Source organism: Sinohyriopsis cumingii, chromosome 9, assembly GCF_028554795.1.
Source record: "Sinohyriopsis cumingii isolate HCF-2022 chromosome 9, ASM2855479v2, whole genome shotgun sequence".
Taxonomy (NCBI): Eukaryota; Metazoa; Mollusca; class Bivalvia; order Unionida; family Unionidae; genus Sinohyriopsis; species Sinohyriopsis cumingii.
This window is the reverse complement of record NC_142969.1, coordinates 120,862,568-120,877,402: the sequence shown is the minus strand read 5'-3', so window position 1 is coordinate 120,877,402 and position 14,835 is coordinate 120,862,568. Positions and strand designations below refer to the sequence as shown.

The following is a 14,835-nucleotide window of genomic DNA, read 5'->3' as shown; positions in this document are numbered from 1 at the left end:
AGAGTAGGGTCCAGTGTCTCAACTCGAACAATATTCGTCATAGCATGGAAGCGAAATACCTATGATGTTTCGGTTTTCCAACTTCCGCTATAATGGCGTACCTCTTCTCAATAGCTACCTCTTTTATCGAGCCACCCAATGGTTTTACGTTCTTCTTTTTGCATGTATGTACTTTAATATCTACTCAGCAGCCGCCTCCACCCCTCCACGATGTATTATTATTATTCAATCCCTCTACTGGCATCCATTGCAGTTGTTATACCATCCTATATAATCGGCGTAAACAGATCAAATCTCGATGAGTACCAAACGGTTTCAATTCCCAATTTCCGTGCAATATTTTTAATCAAAAGTTTAATATTTCGATAATTAAATCATATAATGTCTATAAGGCCTTTCTGTATATGCACACATTAAGCCAGATACTAAACACAAGGCACACACAAAATGCCATACAAAAATTAGTAGCAAATTGGTTACAACTGATTGCGTTTCCACATTCAAGACAATGTCTAACTGTAACTACTCGATATACTATGCACAATAGCTCTGCCGCTTGAAACAAGTGACCTCGATCGATACCGAGAATCGTTTTAACTAAAGCTAAAAAGGTGTGGTAAATAGGTATAGACCCACTTATGGAAAAACAACCCTTGATCTATCTGTCTTAAATGTACAGTAATGTCAACTCCTTAGCCTCGTATGTTTGTTGTTAGATTCAGCTGCCAACTCCAAACTACAATCCGACAGAGGTAGCTTAATTCGAATACGCACATGTGAATTCCGGTCAAAGTGGGATTATTGTTTCCCTTGATATAGCCCCCATGACATATTAAGTGTACATTGGCGTGTCAGTACCGTTGTATATCCAAGTGTATAACACCCGCAAGAAGATATACGTAAAACTGAGAAGGGCAAAAAGGCACGCACAGTACATACCAGAACATTAGCTGAGACATTTTCATGGAGGTAGTTCATACACTGTAAAGGATGATATGCGTGTGAAACTAATAATAGATTCCAACAGGTACCAGGATGAAGGAACATTTCAAAGAAAATGAGTACTTTATATGACTACGAAAATAACGACCAGGATTCAATTGACAAGGTAGCTCTCTCCCCCTCTCTCTCTCTCTCTCTCTCTCTCATACATATCTATACTGAATACATATATTGACGAGGGACTACGAGTGGCCGAGTGGTCTAAAGCGCTCTCCGTTACGGATCACAGCCGTCTCACCTCTGTCTGCGTGGGTTGGAGTCTGGGATTCGGTCATTGTGGGTATGTGAGAAAGCTTGCCAGTAGCTTCTCGTGGGTCGGTGGTTCTTCCCGGGGTTTTCCCGGGTTCTTCCTCCACCATTAATACTGGCCGCCATGCATAGCCTATCATGTGCTGAAAAATGGCGTTAAACCACACAACAACAACAGCATATATTGACGAGAGAAATGAATAAAGAAGGAAACATGTAACTGTAGTTTGAGCTGGTTCTACAATAGCATATTCGCCATTTCTATATATGAGTGAATTTGTAACACGCGGAAAAACATGTTCGAATAATCTTCTGACTTGTGTAACTCTCAGCAATATAATTTATTCCATGAAAATGGTCTGCCGTGATACACTCTGCAGTGTATTAGCAATGAAACCTTGCTTCTAGTGGTTTCACAATGTTCGATTTTAAGGTGGAGTGGAATTATATCATAATTTATAATGGAACTAAACATGAATGTATCGATCTTGAAAAACCTTTGCCCTCACCTAAATTAGTCAAGCTAATTTCATGATTCTTATCTAGAAAACCTTGAAGGAAAAATCAAAGGTAAAGAGCATAACCAAATGAAAGTGGACCCGGTTTTGAGCAAACAGAGGTTTCACAGGCTACTTTAACGTTTTATTGTGAATAGCTGTGTGTGTGTGTGTGTGTGTGTACATTGACACACACATTTTATAAGTCATATTAGCCAGTAATTGTAAACAATATTTAAACCAGTGGTTGATTTAATTGAATCACTGTCTTAATAAAACAGTTTCAAATTGACTGTTAATTTAGACTTATTCCTCATTGATAAATAATTAATAGAATCGACTCGGATCCTTTTTAATAAAAAATAAAATTAAAAACTTTATTTTATGCAGTTTAAAAAAAAAAAACTTATCATCGATTTAAATTTAATGAATAGATTATGGATAGGCAGCACAGGGTTAGGTCGGGTCAAATGTTGGGGGTGGGGGTCCAAAAGTTCAAAAGGGTCCTGCCTTTCCTAAATGGGCACCATGGCAAATGTCTGTGTCTATTTATTCAATGTGCGCATAATACCTAATAAGCGTGGTGAAAATAAAACGATGGTCAAGTTACCAGTGACGGTACGTTTGTGTGTGTACGGTTTTAGCTGGGAGAGGTCCGGAAACCCTGGACCCCCTCTCCCCAATCGGCTTTGCAGCATTAATGAGAAATAAATGGAAAACATGAAATTAAATTAAGTTAAACCGCATCTTGTTTGTTATATGCATCATATAAAAAAAACAATCGCGGGGAGGTGGGAAGGAAACGGTCCTTATTGAGCAGAGTATATTTAGGATTCTTTAATGTTTAACTGGAATGATGTTAGAATCATCGCACTTAACGGATTTTCTTTCCTTTGGTTCTTCTACTAGCGCCCGAAATTTCAATGACCAAGGTGACGAAGAACCGTTTTTAAATTTGGCACTTTTAATCTGAGTTTAATGTGTGTGCTCTAAAAATGTCCCAAAAAAAGGAATAAGAAATTTCAACAAAAATGAGCACAAGCCTGGAACTCATTCTCAAACACGAAGCTCATTCTCAAAACTCTTGAATCTTATCATTATACTTGGAATATATCTAGGTCAATGAAATGTCTAATTCTAGGAGAGGAATCTAGGTTGGAATATATCAGGGTTAGTGAAATGTAGAATTCTAGGAGAGGGATCTAAGTTGGAATATGTATAGGTTAGTGAAAGTGAGGATTCCTCGAGAGGGATCTAAGTTTTAAATAAATCCTTAAAGTTATTTGGTTTTTGTTTTATTCTAATTCATATTACACACTATTGACGTTTTCTGAACTGTAATATTGTTCTTTCCAAATATGTAATATACAGTTTCTGCTCCTAAAGTGCAATAACAATCCAGGTGAACAGATACTTTTAGTTCGACCAATAAAGTCCGGCATACATTGTCCTCCATAGCATCAAAATTGGTAAAACACGGAGCCAGCTGTATCAATTTATTTAGGATGGACAACCAAAATTGAATGTTTTTCTTGAGTTTAGATCCTGAATACCTGTGGCCCAGAGTGGCCGAGTGGTCTAAAGCGCTCTCCATTATGGATCACTGCCGTCTCACCTCTGTCTGCGCCTGTTCGAGTATCGGATTCAGTCAATCAATGTGGGTATGTGAGAAAGCTTGCCAGTAGCTTCTCGTGGGTCGGTGGTTCTTTCCGGGATTTTCCCGGGTTCTTCCTCCATCATTAATACTGGCCGCGATGTATAGCCTATCGTGTGCTGAAAAATGAAGTTAAACCCCACAGTACCAACACCACCTAAATACCACATACATAAGTAATTTTAAATAGTTCTGTGAATTATCGTATATCAAAGCAGATTTAAAACCACTTCAACCTGGATATTTTGTGGGGGCTGTTAAACGGCTGTTTCAATATTGGCAGCACAGTGTATGTTCTCAATTCAAGTCATCTTGTATAAACATATCCGACTTTAGAACCATGACGTTTTTTCCTATATTGTAGCAACGGGTGTACGAGGCGTGCACGAAGGGTAGCGTGGAAGATATCTCAGTATGTCTGGAAAACGAGAAGCACATCAGGAGTTACATAACGGTAAAGTACTTTAGCAACCAACATGTAGACGGGGTTACATAATTGCGAAAGTAAAAGTCGTATATGTCCATATCACAATGTACTGAAGAAAGTTGAACTTCTGTGACAGTATGAAGTAATAATAATAATAATGATACTAATAATGAGGACTTTGTAAAGCGCCTAATCTTTAGAAGATATAAGCTTTTTACAACAATATAGAAAACTTATAACATAAAAAACATATAATAATATGATTACATAAACAAACATAATAAAATTAGAAAACATAAAATGCATGCTGAAATATTTAAGGTAGGAAACATTATTAGGCCTTTAAGTTTGTTCTTGCAGTCGAAATAAGTGAATTTTAAGAGCACTCTTGAATGGGATCACTGTGTCTTTGTGTTTAAGTTATGTGGGCAATTCATTCCGTGTTGCTGAGCATTGGTAGGCCAAACAACGCTGCCCATTTGACTTTCTTTTCATAGTGGGAATAATGAGTATACGATTGTCAGAAGATGAGCGTACGTATCTTGCTGATGTGTACACATGAGTGAGGTCGGATGGGTATGTTGGACTAGATTCCGACAGTGAAAGGTAGCACAGAGAACAAATATTGTGTTTGATTACGAATTGAATGGATACCCAGTGTAGGATACAGAGCAGCTGGGACGGGGGGGGGGGGGCTCTGATATTGGTACTCTAAGTATGATCCGAGCATCTGTGTTTTCAACTTTTTGAAGTTTCTGGAGTAGATATTGAGATGAACCAGACATAATTGAGTTACAATAGTTCAGTCTTGAAAGTACTTATGAACACACAAGTGTTTAGTGGTATCAACTGAAAGATATTAGTGAATGGAGCTGATGCGTCTCAGCTCAAAATATGCAGCCTTGTTTATGTTTGTCGATATGTTGGTGCAATGTGAGAGTACATTCCAGAGTAACACCTAGCTTTTGTACTGATTGTGTGAATTTAATGTTGGTGTTTCTGATATTTATTGTTTGAGGTAAAGGATGTGAATGAGAAAGTCTTTGTGTTGTGATCAGAATGGCCTCAGTTGTATCATCATTCATCTGCAGCTTGTTACATGTCATCCATGATTTCACATCAGAAATGCACCTCTCTACACCTTGGATGGTAGCATCAACTTCAGTTGGGTGGCTAGATATGTATATTTGGGTGTCATCAGCGTACAATTGGTGAGACACTGGATGATGATCTATGACACTTGAGAGTGGCTGAGTGTATAGAATGAAGAGAACAGGTCCAAGAACAGACCCAAGTGGTCAATGGTTAGTATTTTGTACGGTCACTACCAAAACAGCAATTGAATTTATGACTTTACACTGACTTAAAAACCGTATGTGTACCGAACTTTAATATATTTTTTAGCACTCACTGAGGAGTGGGCGTTGAACCTTTGTATGTCTTGTACCAAACGTAAAACTCAAAATTATGACTCAAAGAAAGAAAATAAGCCACCTACGTGTGTAAAATCTAATTATAATACAGGTAAAGTCAACTGTCAGAAGAAAAAAAAAATATTTAGCAAGAGAAAATGTCCTAATAGATCATTTACAATAGCGTTATGTGGTTACACAGTCTGGTTACCATTGTTACGACTCGGTGGTATTTAAGTATACAATAGAATAAGAAAAACCAACAAGTTTTGTAAAGTTAACAAATAATTTAATTTTATAAATTACACAGTGACATTTTAAGAGGAGTGTTTGTGATTTCTGATTTTTAACGTACCTTTAACAAGTTGAGTCATATCGCTACGATGTCTGCATTATGGGAGTTTATGATGTCTAGCAATGGGGCATCAAGCCCCACATAGTCACATTATCCTGAGACCAGTCCGACAGTCCGACTACTAACCTCTGCGTACCAATTTTAAATGTATCCATATGACTCGAGTTGGTTCCTCCCACATTCGAGGCTTACGCTGTAACGACTTAACTCACCGGTGTGGTAAAAGAGGAACTTATGAGTATTGTGAATTGAATCCTAAATAATCTTAAATGTTCTAATATAGGTCCAAGAGTATAGAATGTTCCAAATGAATCAAAATAGTCTTGAATGTTTTGATGTATGAAGAGTATTGAATGTCTTGATGTACAATTGTGATATAATGCAGAATGTCTTTGAATGAGTTCTCAATAATCCCAAGGTAGTGTTTTAGTCCTTTAAGTTAATTAGCTATTTGTAATTCCAAATAAGATTCTAAATAAATAATTTCTCTAAAATTATAACTGAACATAACTATACACTATGATAATAGATTCCCAAAGATTGTTATTAAAACAAAACTGAATAATTGTTTACCTAGTCCTTTATATACAGACGGTCAACTGACCTATTACACAACAAAATGACCTTGATGTGGGACAGTTCTAGTGGCAACACTGACTAACTTTTAAACAAAGACAGGCTTTGAAGCCAAATTTGAGTAATCATCTTATTTACCACAGATAACTAGGGCGAAACTCGGGTAGACATTACATGACAATAGTCAGGTTTGCCTAAACTCCACCATCAATCATAGACAAAGGTCAAGCACGCAATGTAAGTTAAATATATATAACACCGTCAATTTTTGTGTGTAATTATAGACAACTAATGCAATCACTTTTCGATGACATTTTGTATGTATATGATAGATCATTACAGTTTTCATTAACATACACTAATCTACTGGACAGGTTAGAGTGGACATTTGGATGGATTAAAACTACACTAATCCATTGGATAGATTAAAACTACACTAATGCATTGGATGGATTAAAACAGACACTACTCCACTGAATTGGTTTAAACAGACAATACTACATTAAAAAGGGTTAAAACATACACTAATCAGCTAGATGGGTTCAGACAATAATCCATTAGATGGGTTAAACAAACACAAATCCACTGGATGATTTAAAACTAATAGTTTTTGTACTTTTACAACTCCTTTTTCCAATCATAAATTATTAATTTTAGCATGAGAAGAGAAGAAGAGCAAATATTTGACTAGGATGTACAACATAATTGCTAAGTGGAGTGTATCAAACGCTTTTAGAGTATTTACGGTGCCCAATCTCATAGTGAGAAAGTGCGATTCTTAGAGATCTGTGACAAGAGATGGGTTTAAGAACATGTGTTCTTGTTACTGTCTAATCGCTGCTAACAATGTCAAGGAATGACTATACCGCTGTAGATGGATGGGACATAGTTTTTTATATGTCCGTCCATACTTCACAAATCTCATTTATTCTCATTACTTTTTGATTGAAACTAAATGTGCTGTGGGGATAAATATTGATAAATCCGATTTCAACATGTTTTAGAGAGGGTTTTATCAAATATATTAAAATTACAAATTTGCAATTGAGGGTTTTATCAAATATGTTGAAATTACAAATTTGCAATTGAGGGTTTTATCAAATATGTTGAAATTACAAATTTGTAATTGAGGGTTTTATCAAATATGTTGAAATTACAAATTTGCAATTGAGTCATGCAGTCGGTTTCTGCTTTTGAAAATAAACCAAATTTAAATGAAGATTAACGTCACGAAGACATAACCAGGGTTTGCTTTTAACTGGGTTTTTTCGGGGGGGGGGGGTCAGTGAAGGCTCGAATGACATTTGGCATCTGTTTGATTTAAAACTCTGTTCCTGTATGTTGTGCAAATGTTTCTTCATTGTACCAGAAATCGCAGTAACTCAGAGGCTAGTGTATTCGAAGGTTGCGGGTTCAAATCCTGTCCATAGCAGGCCAGTTTGGTCGCCTTGAGAAATGAGTATAATGACAGTTCTACTGAGTGGTAATTATCTACATCGTCATTCGTGTAGGATAAGACAGCAATACAAATAAAATCTTGAATTTGACAATTACAGTCAGCAGTAATTTTGGAGGACCACTCGTTTAGGGGATACGACAGTACAGATCGGAATAATCACATTCAAATTCTCGTGAGAAGTCATTTCGTTGCCGGCCAATTATGTAGAGATGTGACAGAAAGAATTTGATTTTTTGAATAAAACAATCTTGTCTGCTAGCCCAAAGAAACGGCTGACCGAACACGATATAATTAAATGAATTTTTTGTACACAACATAAAAATAGCATTAGAGCTGCACTGTATTGAATTCAACATGTTTCACAGAGGAGACATAAATATTCACGAATTTAACACGAATGTCGGTACCGATAAAAAAATGTATATTTGTCAACAAGCTTAGACGAAATAAAATTATGGTCGAAAGTAATTGTATTGATTAATAACTTTTAATATAACCAAAGTATATTCTACAATGACTTAGAAAAGATGCAAATTTACAGATTACCGTCAGCCATGTTGACACAGATACGTAGCATCAATACTACTGGGAAGATGACCAGTAACATCAACCCTGACAGGAGGATGACAACAAACGGATATGTAAGATCAACCCTAATATGAGGATGACACCACATGGATAAGTAACATCAACCCTGATAGGATGATCGCACCACTTTTATAAGTACCATCAATCCTGACAGGAGTATGACACCACTTGGATAAGTAAGATCAACCCAGATATCAAAATGACACCACTTGAATAAATAACATCAACACTAATATGAGAATGGCACCTATTGGATAAGTAACATAAACTCTGATAGGAGAATGACACCACTTGGAAAAGTAGCATCAACCCTGATAGCAGAATGACACCACTTGAATAAGTAACATCAACCCTAATAGGAGAATGGCACATCTTGGATAAGTAACATAAACTCTGATAGGAGAATGACACCACTTGGATAAGTACCATCAACCCAGATATCAAAATGACACCACTTGAATAAGTAACAACAACCCTAATAGGAGAATGGCAACTCTTGGATAAGTAACATCAACCCTGATAGCAGAATGACACCACTTGAATAAATAACATCAACCCTAATAGCAGAATGACACCACTTGGATAAGTAACATCTACCCGAATAGGAGAATGGCACCTCTTGGATAAGTAACATAAACTCTGATAGGAGAATGACACCACTTGGATAAGTAACATCTACCCTGATAGCAGAATGACACCACCTGAATAAGTAACATCAACCCTAATATGAGAATTGCACCTCTTGGATAAGTAACATCAACCCTAATAGGAGAATGACACCACTTGGATAAGTAACATCAACCCTGATAGCAGAATGACACCACTTAAATAAGTAACATCAACCCTAATAGGAGAATGACACCACTTGAATAAGTAACATCAACCCTAATATGAGAATTGCACCTCTTGGATGAGTAACATCAACCCTAATAGGAGAATGACACCACTTGAATAAGTAACATCAACCCTGATAGCAGAATGACACCACTTAAATAAGTAACATCAACCCTAATAGGAGAATGACACCACTTGAATAAGTAACATCAACCCTAATATGAGAATTGCACCTCTTGGATAAGTAACATCAACCCTAATAGGAGAATGACACCACTTGGATAAGTAACATCAACCCTGATAGCAGAATGACACCACTTAAATAAGTAACATCAACCCTAATAGGAGAATGACACCACTTGAATAAGTAACATCAACCCTAATATGAGAATTGCACTCTTGGATAAGTAACATCAACCCTAATAGGAGAATGACACCACTTGAATAAGTAACATCAACCCTGATAGCAGAATGACACCACTTAAATAAGTAACATCAACCCTAATAGGAGAATGACACCACTTGAATAAGTAACATCAACCCTAATAGGAGAATGACACCACTTGAATAAGTAACATCAACCCTAATATGAGAATTGCACCTCTTGGATAAGTAACATCAACCCTAATAGGAGAATGACACCACTTGAATAAGTAACATCAACCCTGATAGCAGAATGACACCACTTAAATAAGTAACATCAACCCTAATAGGAGAATGACACCACTTGAATAAGTAACATCAACCCTAATATGAGAATTGCACCTCTTGGATAAGTAACATCAACCCTAATATGAGAATTGCACCTCTTGGATAAGTAACATCAACCCTAATAGGAGAATGACACCACTTGAATAAGTAACATCAACCCTAATAGGAGAATGACACCACTTGAATAAGTAACATCAACCCTGATAGCAGAATGACACCACTTAAATAAGTAACATCAACCCTAATAGGAGAATGACACCACTTGAATAAGTAACATCAACCCTGATAGCAGAATGACACCACTTAAATAAGTAACATCAACCCTAATAGGAGAATGACACCACTTGAATAAGTAACATCAACCCTAATATGAGAATGACACCACTTGGATAAGTAACATCAACCCTGATAGCAGAATGACACCACTTAAATAAGTAACATCAACCCTAATATGAGAATGACACCACTTGGATAAGTAACATCTACCCTAATAGGAGAATGGCACCTCTTGGATAAGTAACATAAACTCTGATAGGAGAATGACACACTTGGATAAGTAACATCAACCCAGATATCAAAATGACACCACTTGAATAAGTAACATCAACCCTAATATGAGAATGGCACCTCTTGGATAAGTAACATCAACCCTAATAGGAGAATGACACCACGTGGACAAGTAACATCAACCCTGATAGCAGAATGACACCACTTAAATAAGTAACATCAACCCTAATAGCAGAATGACACCACTTGGATAAGTAACATCTACCCTAATAGGAGAATGGCACCTCTTGGATAAGTAACATCAACCCTGATAGCAGAATGACACCACTTGAATAAGTAACATCAACCCTAATAGCAGAATGACACCACTTGGATAAGTAACATCTACCCTAATAGGAGAATGGCACCTATTGGATAAGTAACATAAACTCTGATAGGAGAATGACACCACTTGAATAAGTAACATCAACCCTAATAGCAGAATGACACCACTTGGATAAGTAACATCTACCCTAATAGGAAATTGGCACGTCTTGGATAAGTAATATCAACCATACGAGGAGAATGGCACCTTTTGGATAAGTAACATAAACTCTGATAGCAGAATGACACCACTTGAATAAGTAACACCAACCCTAATATGAGAATGGCACCTCTTAGATAAGTAACATCAACCCTAATATGAGAATGACACCACTTGGATAAGTAACATCAACCCTGATAGCAGAATGACACCACTTAAATAAGTAACATCAACCCTAATAGCAGAATGACACCACTTGGATAAGTAACATCTACCCTAATAGGAGAATGGCACCTCTTGGATAAGTAACATCAACCCTGATAGCAGAATGACACCACTTGAATAAGTAACATCAACCCTAATAGCAGAATGACACCACTTGGATAAGTAACATCTACCCTAATAGGAGAATGGCACCTCTTGGATAAGTAACATAAACTCTGATAGCAGAATGACACCACTTGAATAAGTAACATCAACCCTAATAGCAGAATGACACCACTTGGATAAGTAACATCTACCCTAATAGGAAATTGGCACGTCTTGGATAAGTAATATCAACCATACGAGGAGAATGGCACCTTTTGGATAAGTAACATAAACTCTGATAGCAGAATGACACCACTTGAATAAGTAACACCAACCCTAATATGAGAATGGCACCTCTTGGATAAGTAACATCAACCCTAATATGAGAATGACACCACTTGGATAAGTAACATCAACCCTGATAGCAGAATGACACCACTTAAATAAGTAACATCAACCCTAATAGCAGAATGACACCACTTGGATAAGTAACATCTACCCTAATAGGAGAATGGCACCTCTTGGATAAGTAACATCAACCCTGATAGCAGAATGACACCACTTGAATAAGTAACATCAACCCTAATAGCAGAATGACACCACTTGGATAAGTAACATCTACCCTAATAGGAAATTGGCACGTCTTGGATAAGTAATATCAACCATACGAGGAGAATGGCACCTTTTGGATAAGTAACATAAACTCTGATAGCAGAATGACACCACTTGAATAAGTAACACCAACCCTAATATGAGAATGGCACCTCTTGGATAAGTAACATCAACCCTGATAGCAGAATGACACCACTTGAATAAGTAACATCAACCCTAATAGCAGAATGACACCACTTGAATAAGTAACACCAACCCTAATATGAGAATGGCACCTCTTGGATAAGTAACATCAACCCTGATAGCAGAATGACACCACTTGAATAAGTAACACCAACCCTAATATGAGAATGGCACCTCTTGGATAAGTAACATCAACCCTGATAGCAGAATGACACCACTTGAATAAGTAACACCAACCCTAATATGAGAATGGCACCTCTTGGATAAGTAACATCAACCCTGATAGCAGAATGACACCACTTGAATAAGTAACACCAACCCTAATATGAGAATGGCACCTCTTGGATAAGTAACATCAACCCTGATAGCAGAATGACACCACTTGAATAAGTAACACCAACCCTAATATGAGAATGGCACCTCTTGGATAAGTAACATCAACCCTGATAGCAGAATGACACCACTTGAATAAGTAACACCAACCCTAATATGAGAATGGCACCTCTTGGATAAGTAACATAAACTGATAGGAGAATGACACCACTTGGATAAGTAACATCTACTCTAATAGAAGGATGACACTATTTGGATAAGTAACATCAACCCTGATAGGATGATGAAAACAGAGTTATGTATCATCAACCCTGATAGGAATATGAAATCACAACGATAATTGGCATCAACCCTAAAAGAAAGATGATAACACTAAGATTAATATGATCAATCCTGATTGAAATATGATAACACTGAGATAAAGAGGATCAGTCCTTATCGGAATATGATAACGCTGAGATAAATAGGATCAGTCCTGATCGGAATATGATAACACTGAGATAAATAGGATCGGTCATTATCGGAATATGATAACGCTGAGATAAATAGGATCAGTCCTGATCGAAATATGATAACACTGAGATAAAGAGGATCAGTCCTTATCAGAATATGATAACACTGAGATAAATAGGATCAGTCCTGGTCTGTATATGATAACACTGAGATGATTAGGATCAATCCTGTTTGAAATATGATAACACTGAGGAAAAAACATCAATCAAGATGATTAAAACACAGAAATGTCATGAAGGGGTAACCTGTGTGACAAACTATAAAATGTGTATTCTGCAATATTAACGCAACTCGAAAATCTTGTAAACTTTGCAAGATAAATCTACAAAGATTCAAAAACAACAGTATGAATATATGCATGTATTTGACTTAACAGCACGTCAGCGAAATACCAGCTATATATTGCTAATTAGAGGTTAAGCCCTAAAATAGTAAAGATAAAGATTGGAAGCGAAAGCTTTAGCATTATAAAGGGGGGGGGGATGAGATAAAATTATACAGAACAAATTAGCTCTAAAGTAACAAATGGTCACTTTGTATGTACTTACTAGTGTGCAATCAACCAAAGGAATACCAAATAGTCACTTTATATGTATTTACTAGTGAACAAGCAACTAAAGGAGTACCAAATGGTCACTTTTTATGTATTTACTAGTATGCAATCAACTAAAGGAATACCAAATGGTCACTTGGTATGTATTTACTAGAATGCAATCAACTAAAGGAGTACCTAATGGTCACACATATCTCATTAGCTCATACATTTAAAAAGGTGCAGTAAACGTCATAAATTGTTATAAAATAAAGGATCCATTTGTACACGGTCGTCCTGCTGGGTTTCAGAAAACACCTATCGACAAGTTATCAAGGACAAAATAATCTCTTGTTTCAATTTCGTTTCAAATGACCGATACAGAACAGTGATTCTCGCAGTCAAGTTTATCATACAGAGATCAATCAATTGTGAGAACAAGCTAAACAGAGCAAAACTATAATACACTAAATTGAAAGAATAGCTAAATGAATAGTCTACTTACATATTGCAAAATCAAAGAGAAAACGATATCCGTACAAAAGCTTCAGTCAGTTTTATGGATGATAGGTGTCAGGAAGACATGGATACTACTATATATATATATATATATATATATATATATATATATATATATATATATATATATATATATATATATATATATATATATATATATATATATATATATATATATATATATATATATATATATATATATATATATATATATATATATATATATATATATATATATATATATATATATATATATATATATATATATATATATATATATATATATATATATATATATATATATATATATATATATATATAAGGCGTTCAAGATTACTGTGAAAAGTAAAATATTGGACACATTTTAATTTAGACAAGAGATCATCTTTAGGGGACATATATAATAGAATATTAAAAACTATACAATGGACGAGATTTACTCGAAATGAAAAAAAACTGACTTTTTTTTTACAAAAGCCAATCGAGGGAAAGTATAACACTCCTTGCACATTAACATACATGGCTTGTGACAGTAAGCAATGGGAAAACCTTGACAAATTTTCAAGACTGAAAACAAGTCAATGTAAAATCAGCGTAAAAGTTATAATTAAAAGAAAAGAGAATTATTTTTAAGAGGTGGTAATTTTGTAGTTTTATTGGGGAAATATTTAAAACCAGACAGTTAAATCCAGATGATCGAACCGTTTACAGCCTGAAAGAGTTTAAGAAGAGACTATATAACGTATGTTTTATGGAGAATTGTTTCAATAGGAATGAAATAGAATGCGAAAAGCTGAATACATTTTGAAAAGCAAACAAATTACCTCTAAAAATCAATTATATGTAAGATAGATATGATGTGGTCACCACGTCGTTACAATTCGGTACTACTCTATGGTCTGTATTTTTTCAATAGTATCATATAACCTGTGATCAATAAATCTAGAGATTTAATGCCGATATTAATTTCTCATCGAAATTATGATTTTTTTTAATAAAAAAAATATATTAGGGTCTTACAAAGCTATAAATTTCTGTTT

At 35.7% G+C, this 14,835-nt stretch overlaps 1 protein-coding gene across 4 annotated transcripts in view; it reads left to right on the top strand.

Annotated features, from left to right (window-relative positions):
* Window positions 1-646: 646 nt before the first annotated feature.
* Window positions 647-14,835, top strand: part of LOC149792610 (transient receptor potential cation channel subfamily A member 1-like) — a 53,729-nt gene continuing 39,540 nt past the window's right edge. For all 4 annotated transcript variants that reach the window (XM_089971240.1, XM_089971239.1, XM_089971238.1 and 1 more), the window contains exons 1-2: window positions 647-1,108; window positions 3,767-3,856. In XM_089971240.1, coding sequence (XP_089827366.1) covers window positions 1,058-1,108; window positions 3,767-3,856 — 141 coding nt within the window. In that variant the 5' untranslated portion in view covers window positions 647-1,057. The remainder of the gene's footprint in view (window positions 1,109-3,766; window positions 3,857-14,835) is intronic.